General features: G+C 35.7%; 1 protein-coding gene across 9 annotated transcripts in view; it reads left to right on the forward strand.

The window, feature by feature from the left end:
- CNTN5 (contactin 5) overlaps positions 1-20,158 on the forward strand; it is a 618,627-nt gene that overhangs the window by 462,949 nt on the left and 135,520 nt on the right. For all 9 annotated transcript variants that reach the window (XM_039563708.1, XM_039563715.1, XM_010400613.4 and 6 more), the window contains one exon: positions 9,553-9,655. In XM_039563708.1, the coding sequence (XP_039419642.1) occupies positions 9,553-9,655 (103 nt within the window). The remainder of the gene's footprint in view (positions 1-9,552; positions 9,656-20,158) is intronic.

Consider the following 20,158-nt stretch of genomic DNA (forward strand, 5'->3'; position numbering starts at 1 on the left):
GCAAGTATATAACAGGATGATTTGTTACTTTTCGGTCAAACAATGGGTATTTCAACCGTTGTTGCTGATGGCAGAGAAATTTTAGTGTTCGTTTGATCTTTCGTATTGAGGAAATAATAGCTTCTAGTTTTTGCATGGTTATATGAGCAGTCTCAATTGAAAAAATAATTCTAATTTAGGAAGCTTTTTCCAGTTAATTAGATACAATGAATATTAGAGCTACATAATTTCGTGCGGTAGTGTTCTAATTGACCAGAAGCAAAGGAAATACTCTCTCTGGGCATCGCAATAGTTTTAACACTTCTGGCATGCAGTTGGAAAGGTAATATTTTGTTTTCGTCCTATAAAACAACTGTGCAGGTTGAAAAGAAAAAAAATTAAGCTTAAGGTCATATTTGAAGTACAAACAATTATATCATTTCTACAGGAAAAATGAGATTCTTAGAGGACTGTGAACATTTCATCAGGAAGATAATTAAAAACCCCATAAAAATTAGATCCTCCTCCTAATCACTTAGATTAAATAATATTTCCCAGGTTTCTAAATATCTTTTGTGACCCTGTCCTGGATGAATATCAAGCAATTGGAAAGGAGAAATAATTAACATTGGCCAGTGATGCCTAAAAGAAATCTACCACATATTTCTTTGCCAAGTTCAACACAATCTCATTCCCTGTAAAAACAAAATGGAACAAAAACCCCCATGGTAACTCTTTTGGTTTTCATTGACCTAGGCTTCCCAAGCAAGATGGTGTGTTGACTAGTATAGTGAGTCCTTTTTTTCCTTGATGTGTGTGGCTGCTCAGAAAAATTATCTATATACCTAGTCAGTGAAAATGTTCAGGTTTTCATGTTTAGAAACAACTATATATGCACAAGTCTTCACATTGGAATGTTGTATACAAGCCAGTCAGATGTCCTCACTGTCTTGGGGTGAGCTTATGATTTGTATCCCATATCGCTGCCTATGCCCAGAAATTAATTTTTGTGCCTTTCTATGCCTCTAAACTGAGCCTGAGAGGGGGAAGGAAAAACTGAGCAAAACTTTTTCAAAGCAGTTTGCAGCTTGTTCAAGGTCATGCAGAGATAGCAATTTTCTTTTCCCAGCTGCGGCAGGGAAGCGAGGAAGCACACGGCTGGCTGCTCCCAGGTCAGTTTTTGGCCAGTTGTTCAGCTTCTTTTTCTCCAGAGAGAGACTGAGAGTTGATTTTTTTTTTTTTCCCCTTCCCTGGAATTTCAGATTTTTCTCCCTTTTCCACTGGACTGCTTCAATATCAGAACACATCAGGAGAACTTTCCACCGGGCACCAGCTCCAAGGAGACCAAAGGGAGGACTCTAACACTTTCCCAGGTTTTTTCTCCACAGCGAGAGATTTTATTATTTAGCATTATTTTCCTTTTCCCATGTGTTTTGGTAAATAAATAGTCTTTATCTCTTTTACTTTCCTTTGAGGAAAATGTATTTTCCACAAACCTAGTGGGGGAGTGGTGGTGACCTGCCTTCTCTCAGAGGATATATTTCTAAATGTGGCCAAACCGGCACACTCACTCATCTCTGAACGTCCAAATGGTGAAGTTTGGTTTCATCCAATATCAGATGTGCTGGATTTAGGAGGAGATCTTAGAAGCCACTTTACAACTATGTGGGAAATGTGATGAAGTCTAGATTATTACTCAGTAAAGACTTTTCTATGTGGAAAAAGACTGCAGACTTAGTCATAGTTACTGCTCAACATCTTCAAACACAGATAAACAGAAATCTCTGCAGCTCAATATGTACGCTAGAAAATTTGGACTCTCATTTGAAGAATTAAATAATATACCACTCTTTCCCTCATTGCTTGTTCTGAGAGTATCTCATTGCTTTTGTGTCTTTAGGGTTTGGACTCAGTTCCCTTTTTTCAGTCATAAAACACCTGCTTCCAAAAGAAAATTAAGTGCTTTTAGTTGTTTTTGATGTTTAAGAGATGCAGAAAGCTTGTTTGTATGTATGACATGCACACATGGCATTTAATAGTTATAAATAAAAAGGTATATTTCAAGATAGTCATACTATTACTAGAAAGGGCTTTCTAGACAGAATTCAGAGTTCAGTGTAACTGATGAACTGGTGAAATATGGATTTTAAAGTTGTAAGAGTAAAGTTATGTTTAAATTTTAGTTAAACACTTTGTTTCTGCTAAATGTGACTTTCTTTTACATTTATTCCTCTGTAATTAGAAACACATGAACATCTTATCCTCTAGTTGTAAACTAAAGAAGAGTTTATTCCTTTCTTGTGCTGTACTCATTATGATATTTTTTCCCAGACACCGAATTACCAATTTTTCTGTCATATTAGGATATATTCCAGTGAAGACCTCTTTCCATCCAGTGATATCCAACAGGATTTGCTCTCTAACATATGAAAACAATGTTGGCATTTTATTATTAGTTCAGTTTAGTGTTTAGTCCAGTGCATTACAGAATGCAATTTCACATGAACATTTTCAGGGCTTCTCAAATGATAAATTTATAGCTCAAAACTTGGCTGAGAGACCTCTAAGTGGAAGAAATGCTGTGAACAGTTATCTTAAAACAACCATTCCCACAGTAAATTTTTAGGGACTTACGGCAGGTGCTGGTCCTTCCATTTAGAATAAGGTTAATAGCAGGTGAGTCAATAAATTCTTCCCATTGCATTTAAAATCTCTGCTGCAGACAGGATATAATGGTGGGTATCATCATTACACTTGAATTAATTCCATTTGTGCTGTGAATTTAATGTCTTTGTAAATGTGTGTATTCAAGGTTCTCCCAAATAAATGTCTGGGGACATTTAATGGTGCAGGTCTTCAGGGAAAGTGATGAATATTCATTTGCCACAAAAGGACCCACACCTTAGATAACCCTAGTTTTCACTGCAAACTATAGATAGGGGAAGAAATTATACATTAACATTCTGTAAGCAATTTCTTAGGCAAAATTTTCTTGGGTTTAGATACATATTCACACAACAGATCATCATTAAAATGTTGTAGGATACCCAACTTTTGATCTGTAAAATTATTTAAAAATTCTTATTCAGCAGGACGAGTTCATCACTCCTCAATAGGTCTCCCGGAAACTGAGAGGAAGATCCAAACTAGTAAGAATCCCAAGCAAATTTGCTTTTAGAGCTATATCCAGCCTGTAAGAAAACCATGTTAACATTCTTATACCATGTGATTTAGACCAGGGACTTCTTCATGCAAAGCTCTCAGATGAACACTCTTCGTCACTGAGCTGGGAGGGTTTTATCATTTGTTAATAAAATAATGGCAAGTATCAATCCATGTCTAATCTTTCTCCTGGGTACAGGTAATATTTGGCTTTCATTTTCTCCTTGGCATTCTCATGATATTTAGCCAGGAATCTTATAAACTTGTCTATCTACTGTCTTAAATGCTTATCAGCCACTTATTCAAGTACCTCCCTGTAACCTGTTTCATGCAAAATTAGGCTCCAAAGGAGGCTAAAAAGCTGTTGCTGAAAGATTATATGACAAAACCAAATCATTTTAGCTGAAAGAATTTAAGGAGTTGTCATGTTCTGGGAGATGCAAGAGGGTGGTTAATATTTGGAATATTAATGAAACAATCATTAGCCTCTACACAGCTGGAGTAAAAGGATGTGTCATGATTTCTCAGCAGTCTGATTTTTTTTGCCCCCATGAAGGAAAAATTCTTATTGTGTGGATACTGTCATGCTGTCTTGGTTTTTCCACACTCAGCATCTGAGGTTTTATAAGTCATGGATTGGTAGGCTAAACGAAGAGGTAGAGCAGTCCTTTCCAAAGTGATGATGTCTGAAATCCTGTCTGTAGCCCTTTCCCTTATTCTTATCTGAAAATAAGAAACTGATCTTGCTTCTTTATTCCATTCTCCCTTTCCATTAAATGGCCCATAGTGGATAATGTAAAGAGTTTTAGCTGTAGTAATATCTGTAAATGTTTGAAATTTTATTACATCTATTCCTGTGGTATGTAAGCACCTCAAAGTCAATATTTATCACATTATTATGTCATGTCTATTTTTTTCACAGAAAAATGAAATGCAGACATTGTAGTTTAGGGTACGTAAGACACTGAGTAGCAGAGTGTAGAACTCAAGTCACAGATTTGCAGCAATTTGGAGGAAAACCTTTTTAAATGAAAACCCTTATTAAAAGTTATTTTCTGAATACATTTTTTTGCACCTGGGTTGAAGAATAATTACTTTTTGATAACTGCATCATTGTAAAAAATATCTGAAGGAGAGATCTCTTCTATAAATATTGAGATCTCTTTCTGGCCAGGTGACTAACAAGCCATTGATTCTAACAAGGTCAAACTGTGCTTTGTCCAGGGATATGTTCAGTCATTTGATTCAGTGTCTTCTTTGGTGATCAGAGACAGAAAAAAAGGATTATTGGCTTTTAAATCTTCCCCAGTAAAGAAGACCCTGCCTGAAAGGGCAGAGATCCTAACACTGGAAAATTTAAGGTGGAATGATGTATTTCAGAGTAAAGCCAAGGGATAAGATTTACTTAAACAGACAGGAAAGTTTGGCTTTTAGACTCTTTTCTAATCCCACACCAGATTTCAAGATATGGTAAACTAGATTTTTTTTGAAGATATATCTTTCATATCAATCACAAATTTATCACTTTCATACCGATATCCGTATTCAGAAGAAAGACACAGCTTGTGATGCAGGGAGTAAACTAAGTAGTTAGCCTAAAAAATAGTGAACAATTGGGGTCAGGTCTTGAAAGGTAAAGGATTTTCAGAAAGGAGCTACTTTCATGGGAAGGCAGAGCACAGCAGCATTGAGAATGGCATCCCACTGCTATGCAGTGCTCAGACCACGTGAGCTCTGTGATTTGTTAGCCACTTGAAGATCATATATTATGTTTTTATTCTGTGCTAATCAATTTTATTTATTGTTGTACTTCATGTTTGATAACTGGATATAAAAAATGACTGAGAGGATTTTTTATGGCCTTAGCCAAACCTCCGTAAGAGAGTCATGTATATAAGCCTGAGAGAGATTGATTCCAGTGCACATAACTCAAAGCCTCAATATTTCTTAAAAGTTCAGGCTCCTTTTAGCACCTAATACAAATGAAAAAAAATCTTTATGAAAATGCAGGTGGTGGTTGTTTTGCCATCACTGACTCATTGTGACCAAAACAGAAGCTGGAAAGCTAAAGAGCCTAGAGGCACCACAGCCATAGCAAAGCAATTATAGAGTAATATGGGAAGGTAAGGCCTTAATAATTCCCTTAATATCTTTGCAACTGTAATGGCCTTCATGGTCTCAAAGATCATAAATAATAAGGATGAAAAATATCCCTGTGCAATAATAGACTTTTGTTTCCTAATTTTCATAGGGACACCAAGCAATTGCTCAGTAATTTTTATACATTTCCTGCCAGTTGCTGCAGGCATGTCGCTTGCTAGGACGGCAATAACCCAGAAGAACAGGACATGGTACAAAGCATCAGTAGATCAGCATTTCATTAAGAATATGAAATGATGGCATGACATGCAAAGAGCATTCAGTACGTGTACAGATTGCACTTACGAAAGGGAGTTAATGTAAGTTAAAAACATAAGATCTGAAAGATATTATTGTCCCTCAGATGGGTACAGATATACTGTATTATTTTAAAAACAAGAATAATTTAATTCTATTTTAAATTCGGGGTTTTTTCAGGACTAAAAAAGCAAATGTTAAACACTGTATGACAACTCAACACAATTATTTTCCAGAACCAAGTCTTACCCAAAAGCAAAAACACCCCAGTTTTGACTTCATTGAAGCACAAAACCTGTCAATGAGTGTGAACAGTCAGCAGATGCCAGAGATTTAAAAGGAACACCTTAGGACTATAAGTCTTCATCATAAAACCTAAGTGAATTATTTTCAGCAGTGTTCACTACAATGTAACTTAGTAACTCCCCCTGTCAGGGCTGAAGTTCTTGTAATTGAAGTTTAAATAGAAGAAATTTTAGAAGAAATATTGTCACTACAAATACTAACAAACCCCCAAGGCCCACCTTGTGTATGGAAGGAAGCAGGATGTACTATTTTCCTTCACTGAGCCTCAGGACTAGAAGGAAGGTAGGTAGAAAAGGTGGGGGTTTTCTTCAAAAAAGGGACTCCTAAGAACATCTGAGGAATGACAGACCACTAGGTCTTACTTCTGTGTCAAGTTTGTTGATAGAAAATACATAAAAAAATATGATCATTAGGACTGTATTTAGCACATCATCATACAGTAGTCTTACCACACAGTCATATACCAAGGACACAGCTCTCAATCAGGCAAGTCGTGCTTCAGTCTGTATACAACTTTCCTGAAGAGTCAGAGAGAATATGAATAGGAATGGTCAAGCTGCTTTCATTTCACACAGTTCTTTACAGGGTCACCCATCAAAGGCTGTCTAAAGAACTAAATTCTTAGAGGGGCTGAAGTAGAGCCCCATTTTCAATTAAAAATGCATTAGAAAAAATCCACCTATTGTAGGAGTATCCAAACAGTTTGGAGAACTGGGAGATTGTCAGTGAAGACTGTTCTGGGACTTCACCATTCAACACATAACTTATCTGAAAACAAAATGAACAGAGAAGTAGAGAAGATTGTTGACATAGAATTATTCAGAATTTTTAAAGTTAAAACTAACCCTGAAGAACTGCAAAAGGATATTACAATAAGAGAGGTAGAGTGGCTTCTATATAAATAATGTCACCAATAAATAATGTCACCACCAACAAATTTAAAAATACCTAAAAACATAATACCTTTATTAGATATTATCAGTAAAGAGATTAAGGTGCCACTGTGTATGAACATCAGCTCAAGTACAAAACAGCAAAGAGAACTGAATTTCGTGGAAAGCAATAAGGAACAAACAAAAAATTTCCAAGGAAAATAAAGGTGTGATAAATAGATCTACATCTTCATTATTGCTGTTCTCATCTTCACATCTCAAAGTGATAGAAAGGAACTTGAAGCAGTGCCACATGGGCACTAGGAATGTTTATTAAAGATTCCTTGTAAGGAAGGATTAATGATCTGGAGTTTTTCAGTCTGTAAAAGATATATTTAAAAGGAGGTATTATAGATATCCTGTAAACCCATGTAATTGTTTAACTGAGATGAATCAGAAATTAGTATTCATAATCATAAAAAAATTTCAGAAGAAAATAAAAGACAGTTACACAAGGAGTGTAACTAAATTATTAAATTTATTGATGTGTAACAAGCCAGTGGGGATACATTTTTGTGACATACTATACTAGCAATCATTTCAGTCTGGGCTAGAGGAAAATTTTAATTGACTACCATTTTTTGATAGCCTGGTTTTATTTTAATACCCAGGACATACATGTTGGGTTTTCTTTTTTTTTTCCTATAAAAATAAAAGGTTCACAAAGCAATATCAAAATACTGATTTAGTTATGTCTTGCAGGAAGTGGGTCAGTATTGCTGGCATATATAATGCTTGCAGGATTATGTTTTTTAAAAATAAGTCTGCTACCTATAAAGCCACATAATTTATAGAATCACATTATTTGAAATGAAAGCATTTTATGCTTTCTTCTTCTGTTATTTGATTAACTTATCAGACACATTTAGATTTTTAAACTAGACTTAAGCCCCTAATGAAATGTTCAAATGCATATATGCTCAGACTTCCTCCCAGAACCAAGCTTCAGGAGCCTGTGTGACAGTGGGAAAATGAGAGCACAGCCCCAGTGGAAACTCCTGAGCCCCATAAGGAACATTTGAAGGACTAGGAATATGTGTTTTACAATTTCAGCCTTATGTTTTGGTTTTTGCTCTAATAGGTCGTGGGTTGTTTTTCCACCCATCTGCCAGCTGGTCTTCTCTCAGCTGTAAATCTCATACCTCTCTACTTCCACATTTCTTCTTACACTCACTTCTTTTCTTTCCTGCGTAAGAAATCTCTTTTCTCTCCTTCCTTTAACATCTTGTTCCTATTTGCTTGCTTTAGATTTTTTTTGAGAATCTTCACTGATTTTTATAGATTTAGATTAGACTTGTCTTGTTGCTACTTTTTCAACAAGTCAGATTTTATTCAGTTTTACTCATCTAAAAATCTGAAAAAGTCTTACTTTGTTAAATATAGCTTTTTGTTCCAATTTCCTACCCCTGTAGCCCAACTTCCATCTAACCAAACACAGCTGTTAGAGTCATATTCTTCTCCTGCCATGCTGATTATGATATTTCCTCCAAGTGGCATCAAATACAAATGTCTCACCTCACCTTATAAAACATACCTCCATTTCCCTACTGATTTCCCATTTCCTAAGGTATTGTGATTCTTCAAAGCTGTCAATCACTCTACAGCAAATCCGAGATAACTCTATTTATTTCCATTTTTATATTTTCCCATTCCTGAATGCTCTCCCATTTCCTGGAATGCTATCTTGCTGTACTTAAAGTGTTGTCCTGAAAAACAGAATCATCTCCCAAATTAAAAGTCTCACTGAAAATGACATAGCTGAGTTTTGCATGTTTACGTATCTGTGTTTGTATCTGTGTGCACAAATGCTCCTACACAATTTGAGTATTTTTCACTGAGCTTAGGAGGTCCTCAGTCAAACACAGCATGATATGTTGATTTTTTTTTCATAATTGTCACTGTGCTGGTAAACAAAGATTTGGTCTATGAAAATTCTCACTCTTCTATTGATTTCCCACTTTAATCTTTGAAAATTTCAATATTAACCCAAGTTTGAAAAAAATCGTTTTTTTAAGCTCACTGTTCTGCTTCTGGTAAACTATAGAGCATTTTAGTATATATATATATACTGGACCTGAGCACAACATATCAGATCAAACAAGGCGATCTCCATCAATTACCAGCTTTACTACTGGGCAGATTCAAAAAGCAAGCCACAGGTCTTTCTGTGATAATGGAAAACTGATGATATTTTATGACGGCTGGGTTGGTGTCTGTGGCTCAGACCCAGGAAGCCGTGACGAATCCAGAGAGAGCGCCCCACAAGGGACAGTCTTCCAGAGGTCTGTGGTGCTCCCTCAGCTGCCGGGGATGCCTCTGCAGAAAGGCTGCCTGTCTCAGCAGGCTGTCAGCCCTTTAGTGATTCAGCAAGAGTGATTTCAGCTCTTGTTCTGCGAGGCAAACCCCAGGCTGGACCGGGAGGAGAGACGGGAGGCTCGTAGAGCAGTTCCACATGAGGCAGCTTTATTAGCCTGCACCCTGCAAAGGGGAAGCCAGGGACGAGCTCTCAGAACTCAAAGGGGGAGAAGGGTAGATCTTATAGGGGTACAAGGGTGGGTGTGAGAGGGTAGAAGCCAGTGGGTTACAAGGAATCTATATAGGGTCTCCCAGAGGATCATGGTTCTTGTTTTCTCTCACCCCAATCAAAAAGTTCTGCCTTTTCCAAGGGGATGCTGCTGGGAGGTTATGCAATCTCCTTATCAGCAGGCCTCCCTCCAGGGCAGGGACTGGGAATACCCCACAACATTTCATATTTTAAACATTCTTTATTTTCCAGGTGTGATGGGAGAATATGAACCAAAAATTGAAGTCCATTTTCCTTACACAGTTACAGCTGCAAGAGGAACTACTGTAAGGATGGAGTGTTTTGCACTTGGAAAGTAAGTACAGATTCTTTCATAATTAGACTCCATTGTTTATTAAGATGAGACATGCCTAATTTGTGGTTTCATTATTTTGCTGGATTTTATTTTTACAGACAGTGCTTACTGCACTCTCAAAATAACCAGTTGACTAACTAGCTAATTATGAACTCCCTGCCCAGCCATTTCTGTGGTCAGGACTTCAGTCAAGTTAAAAGACTCTCTGTCAAAATGAAAAGTAAACAAAAAGAGGAAAGGTTTTTTAACTGAAATTTTATCAGACTCACACACATTTGTTCACTGGGATACTATAAACCAGTAAATTAGAGTTTGTTCTGTCAAAATATCATATTTTGAGAATAAACAAACATTAGTAGAGTTTTTTCCCCTCCCCCATGTGCATAATTTATACATGAAGCTATGAGCAGAATATCTTAATCATGTCCTAAGTCACTTTGTGTCAGTGCCTACTCTCTAGTTTCTACTTGACATAATAGCACTAGCACAGAATGGATGTTTACTATTTATGTCAAGGGGTTTTTAGATGTTTGTTGGTAAGAGAGTTTAGGGAGAAAAAGGTGTGAGAAACTATACCTATTACTTCTACACAGTATTCAGATTACAGAATATAGGATGAAATTGATAACATTTCAGTTTTGTGGTGGTGGTTACTATCAACTACTCAAGTTACTATTATGATTCTTCCCAAGAAAAAGGTTGGGAAGGTTAATATACAGCCAGACAGAACTGACAGTCAATTGTAGTGATTCAAAGAAATTCTTTCTTCTTCACATATATGCTGCTAAAAACAGATGTTCCTTCAGTGATGTTTCTCTAGAGACATATAAAAATTATATCAGGTAGGATTCTTTCCAAGATACCTCATCAAATTCTGTGTGGTGTGTTGAAAAAAAATGCCACTGTATTGAATGCTTTTCAGTTCCTTTTCATAACAGTGTTCCTTTTGGACATCTTGCCCCTAGTCTCCAAAGTTATGCTGCTAAATATCATATATACTGCTTGCTTTTATAGTTCATGGCTTATCAAGACACATACAAGTTTCTTACAGCCTGGCCTTGATTAAAAATAAGGGAAGGATTTGTCTTTGTAACTCCTTTGGAGGAGCTCCATAAAAGAGTTAGTCTGAGAAATACTGTATCTTACACACCAATTCTTCTAACTTATTTACCTAAGGAGGAACAAAACATAAGAGGTTCGGAGTTTTAAGACAATAGTCTGTTTTTCTGAGGATCATTCCTCCAGCTTGCTTGGCAGGTCTGGTTTTCCAAAGTGACTTTTCAAAGCCTGTCTCTATTACCTGAGAGGGCTTTTTAAATGTTTTTATAGTCTTTCTGACCTTCATGTGTCACTGGTCACTGGATTTTTTCTGTTCAGATTTTTCTCTTAACAGTTCCTAATTACTGACTGGATGATATATGTCTGAAACTTACTCCCTTCTTGCTCGTTTTTCATGTTTGACCAATATTGAGATGCTCTCAGTATGCAGGTCAACAGAAAGTATACAAAAATAATTAAAGATAAATTCTGACAAAGTTTTTCAGTTGTATCTATTTAGGTTCAGTGAAGTTGATGAAGAAACAGGACATAGCCAAACTAGTCCAAACAAAAGCTGGGAGACCATAGGCCACATAGAGGGAGCCATTAGTGACTGCAGCTTTTGCAAATTCATTCCCAAGAAAAAAGTAAGAAGTAGTTTAGAAAACAAATGTGAGGCAAGAACTTTTGTAGGGCAAAACACAAGTCTTATGTTTTATATAGTAAAGATAAGGAAAGAGGTACGTGACAGAGGACAGAAGACCAATAAGTGGAGAGATACCCTGAGATGCTGAAATAAATGAGTAAAAGGGCTGTTCTGTAGAAGCTGATGGCTCCAGGCTCTCTCCTGTCAGAAACACTGTCAAGTCAATAGTTGGCAACGAGGCCCTTTTAGAATCTTGGCTATGGCTGAAGCATATTACTTCTTATTTTCTTCATTTTGCTGCAATTAAATTGCAGTTGCTGACAGATTACAAGTCAACCTTCCAGTGAAAAGGAGGTATGACACACATTGTCCTTCGCAACCATCACTGAAAGGCAAGAAACAGAGCTTCTGATACCTTCCATCTTCACCACCATGAGATTCAGTAAACTCTCAAAAAGATTCAATCATTTTCAAAAATGAAGGTGAAGTTGACAGGAAAGGCTTTGATTAGGTTATTTCCTCCTTTTTATTTAGTGTTAATCTTTAATAAACAAAAAATGAAAACCACCTGAATGGTCAAGGAATTTAAGGTTATCTAATAAGATACTTGACCCCATTTGCTGCTATTGTAATGGGCAGGTATTTTTACCATGCACATTCCTTATCTTTTCCCAGCCATTAATGCACAATCAAATCAGCTCAGCCGAAATTGCTTTCAACCTGATATGGTAATAATTACATGAATGACATTTCAGGCACCATTTGAAACCTGGAGGCTGAGGTGAGAGGTAGAAATGCATCAAATTTCCTATTCATTTTCATAATTTTCTTTTTTTTCTCCATTTCTTATTCCTGATGCCTTGTTACAGGGGTATTTGCTTGTTAGATTGCCATGGGTCCCATTTACTAAACTGAATCAACAACTAATTTGTTTCTTTTTTATTTAGTATTTTGAAACTTGATCTTTTGAGTTCTTATTGTAAATAACACAGGGGTCATTACAATCTCAAAACCAACATGCTGCTGATTTTTCATGCTTTAATTTAGCTGTCTGAAACACTCTGCTCTCTCCACCGTAATTGCAAGAATGACAGACATTCCAGTGAGATTTCCTGAAGTAGGCATTTGGCAAATATTCCAGGAAGAGCCTAGTCTTTAGTTACAGATTAATCATTTATTAACAGTGTTTGTTTAGAACTGCCAGTCACTATGGCTGAAAGAATTAAATAAATTCAAACTCTGCAGCTTTTGTCTTCAAACAAAAGGCAAATATCTTGATTGCTTGACAGAGAAAAATTCTCTGAGAAGGATTTTATTCTGACCCAAGCAATATGTAGCTGGTTCAGTTACAAGTGAAAATATTATGTTATTGATGCTGCTTACAAATAGACTTTGTAGTTGCTAAAGAATTCAAAGTAATGCAAGAGTGAAATATCTCAAGATTATCTTATTTGTACTAGATAATGCTGCTTATGATGAGCATCAGTCATTGGCTAAGAAACCACTGCATAAATCAATGATTTACTGCTGAGGTTTAACAGAAGACATGACAAACAGAGGAACCAAATAAAATTTACTGCTTATATATCAGAGTGGGCATTTTGCAGTTAGTGATGTTTTGTGCTGGATATATATGCTGGCCCAAGGTTGCTTTTATAGACATATTCACTGCCACATCTACACATCTACCTACACATCTACCTTATGTTTCAGTTACATGTATCTTTCATATATGTACTTACATATAGCATACGGATATATTTTCTGCCACCCGTTTAATTATGCAATTTCTATTAGAAATACTTGAATTTTTGTTTGTTCCCTAACATAACATGGGATCATATTTTTTTAAAAAATGTGCTAAAAAAACCACTGGCAATAACAGTGTATTAACATATTCTATTTATTTTAAACTTTTCACAAGAACAGAAATACATCATTTTAATTTGCAGAATTGCTGCATCCTGATTAGTATTTACATTAAACATTGTTAAAATAATCAAATAACTGAAAAGAAAAAGAGAAGAAAAATCTGAATGGAAGATTTCAAAACATCTAAATTAATGAAAAATCAGCAGTGTGTTAATGTTTGCTTCTGAGTAACACAGTTTTCACTCCTTGTGTCTTCTCTTATTCAAAAAGACAAGCTAATTTTTTTGTAAAACTAACAAATGAGCTAATGGGTAATGAGGTTTCTGTTTGTAGTCCAGATAATCCTGATTTTCTATGTTCATTTAAGTATCAGACCTTAGACATTTTACGTAAATCAAGAAGACAGATCATGACCTTGTTCTTCAGATAAGTTCTGGTGAAGATTTCGTTTTGCTACCTGACACTTTTGCACAAATTTCAGCATTCCTGGCTTTTCCTGCTCCAGAAATGCAATTTCTCAGATACTGCCTTCTGTGACAGCAGGTTGCCATTTTAATGTTCTCTCAAATATTACTGACTTTTCTTCCAAGAACACCTAGAGGCAACTGGTCCATTCTTTAATTTCTTTTTTCATGTACTTTATTCAAAGAAATAATTCTGATGGTCTCATTTAGCTCCCTGTTAGAAAGAGATGAAATTAATGCTGTTGATATGCAAAAGGACTCTAAATTCCATGCCCACTATATGACATATTCATTATTGAATCACATCAGTGACAGCCATCTAAGCATCCTTCAGCACTTCCTGACTTTGGAGAACACTTGTGTCATAAGTAATTTTAACAATATTATCTTAAATACGGGACTTAAAAGCAGACACCGATGGAAATATAAAGTTTTTTTAAAAGCCTGAAAATGAACAAGTTTTCATAGTTTGAGCAATGATACAGGACTGGTTTGTCCAAGTGGCATGAAAAGCTGTTAAGTTCCTGCCCTCTTCCATGAGCCCAAACCCTTGGCCTCAGAGGAAAGCAAGAAAAATTCAAGTGTAAGAAACATATCTTTCTTTTTTTCCCTTTATTAGTCTTCCTGGCATATAACTCTAAGTTGTCTTCTTGTTTCCATTTCAAATAATTCGACTCTCACTCTTTCACACAGGTTTTTTAATTCTAAATTGCGTATAATGAACACACCCTTTCTGACCCTCACACTCCAGCCTTTTCCTTAGTGCGTTTTTGTTTGTGCATTACACCAGACTTCTATTTTATTTTCCATATAAAAGTCACATTTCATTGGTTTTCTGGCTCTAGTCAGAAAAAAAAAAATAGAATTTGTATTATGAAAGTGCCAGCAGCCAATTTTGAGTGAGTAATCATATTTTATTCCTCATTAAAACAAATTACAGGATGTGGAATATTGCAGTATTGTAGATTACCAGAGTTTTCAATCTTTGCTTTTAAAATAAGGGCCATGTAGACTGCCAAAAGGACTGTTTTCCTTAAAAAAAAAAATAAAGAAAAAGCTTTATGCATCCATTTTTTTGTATTATAGTTATTTTTTAACCACATAGATCAAAACATAGATATTTGAATCAAAAGAATCAATAGAGAACAGTGCTGAAAGAAATATTTTCTTATGACCTATTTGCTTGGTTTTCTGTATTTTTGAGAGACTATTTTATGCTTGTGTTTTTTCTGTTCAATAGTAATATGCACGTAACAGACCAACCTTCTTTTTAAATGCTAGGTTATTTCACTTTGGTAATGTCAAAACTATGTTTTTGGTTTGAAATATACTTAGTTAATGCTAAGAATAAATTAACAATATTTACATTCTTTTATTAGTGAATTATGATGAGGCTCTTTTGATAGACGTATTGGTTATGTTGTCATATTTAATGTTGCCTTAATAATACTACTGTTAACTTTCTTTGGAAGAGATTTATAGCTCAGTTGTAAACATTCATCCCATTCGTAGTATGGCTTGCAAGAACTCACCTGGTAGCCCATTTAAAAATCTTGTTTTCTAAATGAAATAAAATAAAAAGAAGGTGAAGCTACACATGTTTAAGTCACACAAGTTAATGAAATTTAGTAACTTTTAATCTAAGAAATTTTCAAAATGTTCTCTTCAAACAATGAACTCTGAATCAATTCAGATTAAAAAATATCTCAAAGTTTTAAATCCATTAAATATAGTATTTCTTGTTACCTTCTTTGCCTGGTTTTCTTTTTTCAGACTTTCCTAATTGATCTTCAAGCTTTCATTAAAAATGCTATTACTTGTTTTATGTCACTACCAATATTTTCATTACAGACTACATACTTGTTGTGGATGCATCATCCTGGAAGTGTTTAAGGCCAGGTTGGATGGGGCTCTGAGCAACCTGATCTAAAGGAAGGTGTCTCTGTCCATGTCAGTGGGGCTGGAACTCAATAATCTTTGCTTCCTTCCAACTCATACCATTCTATTAATCTATGTAGAGAGAACTTACTAAATATCTTTCAATATGCATAAATAAAAGCAATGTGTTTGGATAAGTGAATATAATACCTAAGCAAAGATCAGAGTGGCCAAATAAAAAATCTTTGTGGTCTGGTGAAGAACATTTGACTGTAACTGTGGAGAATTGCATGAAGTTTCTGAAGAAGTTATTTTTGCTAGTGTGGCTCATTAAGCCAATGACACAGGGTAATGGCTGTGAAGCATGTTTCTAGATAGTACAAATCATTCTGCAGGTGTAAAAAGACAGACTTTGCAAGTCCACATTTTAAAGGGCTGTTTCAGTGAGATCTGGTCTGTGTCTAGTAAATAATGTAATGATGAAGAGAACAGTTTCAGAAAAGAAAGTTAAAGGCACCCAGGAATGCATCTTTGGTCAGAGGTTTCATAGTACCTGATTCCTTTCTTTTCTTCCTCTGCCACATAATCATATGTGATTTTGCCAGGAACAAGAAGTCCACAAACAATAATTTTATAATGAGTAACAGAGATCTAGGTTGCACACTTCTCTATCTAGCACATGCAGTTATCCATCTGGTCTCTCCACACAGGGGAATAGAAGATTCTAGCATTGCACCGTTGCACCATTGTTTCCTAACTTCAAAGGACTAACCTCAACCCTCTCTCCTTTTCATATCTGTAAAATGAAGCTTTTTACTTTCAGACCACCAGTTAAAACAATGAACCAAGTCTTCCATATATTTCTCTCCGACTTCTATCCTCTTGTTGGCTTATCTTGGCAAATCCAGTATTACCTAGTAGTCTTGAATGTTTCCAAACAGGTCTTCCAAGATTCTTCCTCCAGACCAGGCAGGAGGCATCTCCTGTTACAAACTGTCAAGAGAACCAGACAAGATGTTCCTGTAACCCAACCCCTTCCCAGTAATCTAGTGTCAAAAAAGGTCTCATGAGGATTTCTGTTCTGGGATCAGACTCTTTTCTAACCTGAGTCTTCTTGTTATCAGCATGAATCCACATCCTGCTTCAGCCCTGGTGTTATGCTAAAGAGTAGCAGAGCTAATGCACTGGTGGTATTTCAGAACCAACCTAAAGTTAACCTCTGTTAACTGCACTATACTGAAACCCAGGGGCATTGATATGAGTGAATGGTCAAGCCGGCAAGCAGCAGATGAGTATTATTTGGTATAAACATGGGAATAGAGCATAATTTTCACTGGTATGTGTATATATATGTGTATATATATATATATAAAATTCAAATAGTCAATATTTTTCCTACATATAGGAGAATTACTGTGAGAACAACGTATGCTAGTAAATCAATATTTTCAAGCCTTAAGCTAGTTCACAGTGTAGAAGTTCACAGGTAGTAATTTGCCTCTACCATCAAGACCAAGTTTCAGCATGATGTTATATTTTTCATCTACAGGTCACAGAGACATGAATTATCTGTTTTCTCTTTTTTAAACAGAGAAACCATGCCATAGAATATTAGTCTGGTTTAATTATTTGCCCAAAATGAAACTGCACAATCAATACAAAAACTGATATAGAAATACCTGTTTCTAAGTTCCATAGGACAAAGTATCATGTTACTCCATGTCCCTACACACCAGTTCTCACTACAGGAAAAATTTTTTGTTTCTCCTATCAGATGCCAAAGTTGGAAGGTGTGGAAGCCACTTTTAAAGTTTACAAATAAAAAACAATTGCAACAGGGAAATGAACACTCTCTGCAGAGCATCTGTCGGTGTTATAAGTAAGGATGTCCTTTCCCCTCAAGATAAACTTGTGATGAGAGAGAGGAAGCTTTTTAAAGATGAGCATGACATCTTCAAGCTGAGTTTGTTTATATGACACAAATAGATCCACGATTCCCTTTTTTCCCCCCCTTCGATAGCACATATTGTTTATATCAAATAAATATTTCTAAGACTTCATCAATGTCAAGTTAGTTTTATTTCATGCTCAATAAGTATTTATGTTATAAGGTGGTAGAGCCAGATTGGATTTTGGATAAAAGGCTGGATTTATTTCTATCTTCTTTTAAGTGGACTTGTTCTTGAATAGACTTTATAATACTGTAACAAATATTGCAGTCATCCATAGCAATGTAATAAAGATCCTTTGATAAATCTCAAGTAGCACTCCCAGGCCTCATTCTGCTTCACTCTAAATCTAAAAAATTAGATTTGATTGCTTTTACCATATGACATAAGGAAATAGGGGAAAAAATCCTACCAAACTGCAAGTCCCCATCAGTAGAATGTCATTCTTGAAGAAGCAATATTACCAATCCCTTCCCTTTCTCTCTCAGAACCATCAAAGAAAATTTATAAATGTTAGTAGAAACTGTGTTCAGTAATTTGCACAGCCTTGCTTTAGGTTTAAAAATGGAGAAGCACTTTTTTTGCATTCCAAACTTACTATCCAGAAGCATATATTTAGGCTTTCTCTCTGTGTCAGAGTCTGAAAGGATCAGAAGGAGACAAATTCTAGCATTTGTCGAGAGTAGGTCGCCAGAGTTACCACTGTTATGTTTCTCTTCAGGATTTCCCACAAAGAAATAAATGCATATTATACTATAGCACAAAAGCCATCTTGCACTCTCCAGACACACTGGATTTGTGCTTACATTTGCAGCATGATTGATGGTATTTCATGATTTTTGGGATTTCTAGACTCATTCTAACTAGTCTTCTAGATCTCCTGGATCTGTACACATACGCTGGCTGTATCTGTACAGCAGTTAGGAATTCCTAGATTAATGTGCCAGCTACAGAAATTCTGCCTGGACAAGGTCTGGAACAGAGAAAAATGACACAAATTTTCAATTATAAAATAGCTTTAACACAAAACAAATAAACACAGTTCTACTGTATGAACACTTGCCAAACACGTGTCATCATTTCAAACAAATTTTCTTCTCCAAAGCATTTGTCTCTAACTTAAAATCATGGATTCTTCATAAATTATCCCCTATACTAACACAGCAGACATCATATATGTCTTTTGCTTTTCAAGATTTTTCAGATTGTCTTCTCAACAGCCTTGATCAAGTCACAGGCTGGTGATAATTTGCCTGCTGTTATGTCTTTAATACTTTCTAGAAGAATGTCCACTTCAGAATGACCCCAGCCACGTGCTGAGGTAGGGTGTGATACAGAGACTAGAAAAAATGGTTACTGGATGACTGAGGAAAAAACAGAGCTTATTTCCATCATTTTTTAAACAGACATGATAGCTCAATACCTCCTCAATCCCACCATAAAAATAGCATCTACTATACTATGATGACCTAAATATAACATGGAATTTTGCAGTGAGGACAACACTGAATACATAGGAGATGTTCAGCTCTTTTGTATTAAATTTTTACCTATACTGTTGTGATTTCATCAAGAGTAAACCCCACTACCTAACTTTTAAATGTAAACACAAAAGGTTGTGGAATAACTTTTCCTCTTTGCTCACTACTTGTCAAACCAACACCTTGCCTATTGTGGTTCTTCTGTTCTCATTTGATTACACCTTAATCAGGTGACTCATTTGTTCATGATTAACTCAAATTTAAGAATGTTGAAAAAAAAAATTAAATCACCAAAATTGTCAGTTATATCATCTAACTCAGGATATTGGACAGCTACATTATCTAAGTTTAGGTATCAAATAGTTAAGTGTCAAGATTGAGACAGCAGTTTAGGGTCTGATCAGAGAGTAAAGAGAAATTCTGGAGTATAATTCACTGTGAATAATAAACCATTATAGATAATGAATCATCTTTATACACGGCACAATTTTAGATGCTAGAGATGCTCTAACGTGCCATAATTTAAAGTGTGAAGAAAATGTGGAGCTGGATATACAGCCAAGCAAGCACTGTCCTTGCTCTGTGCCATAAAGAACAAGCTAGCAGTGGTGGGAAAGCACACCAAAATTAATATATGACACTCATATATGCAGCAGACTTTTTTAGCACAATCATAGATGTCTCTTGAAGTGACTTGCAGACCTGGACTTGTTCCTGAACACTGGCTTCAAGCTCATCACTATTTGCTTCTATTCTCTTTTAATTTTTAAATCACCATATTCACTGCTGCTATATTTCATGAGTATCTTTTCCTAAGTATCTTTTAATAACCAAATGAAAGGAAAAGTGGTTATCGTGTCTCATAAAACTCTGAACAGATTTATATGGGACATTCTAAAGGTAGATGTGAATGGTTGATGGGCATTCCTGGAAAGCATCTGACAGAGAGAATTTCATTGTAGTCCTCAACATTTTAATCCTCATAATTATCCTGTAATAATTAGAAGATATTAAGCACAGGTGCAAGACAGGAAGGCATAAGAAAATAAAGTCTCCATAGGTATGCAGAGCTTTTCAAGACGTATTATGATGTGAACCTGTGGGTTTGAAGGCACAGCTCAGAACAGTGATGCATGGTAAAGAAAAATGATGTGGAGAGGAATTGAAATTACAGT

The sequence above is a fragment of the Corvus cornix genome, chromosome 1 (assembly GCF_000738735.6).
Source record: "Corvus cornix cornix isolate S_Up_H32 chromosome 1, ASM73873v5, whole genome shotgun sequence".
NCBI classification, from domain to species: domain Eukaryota; kingdom Metazoa; phylum Chordata; class Aves; order Passeriformes; family Corvidae; genus Corvus; species Corvus cornix.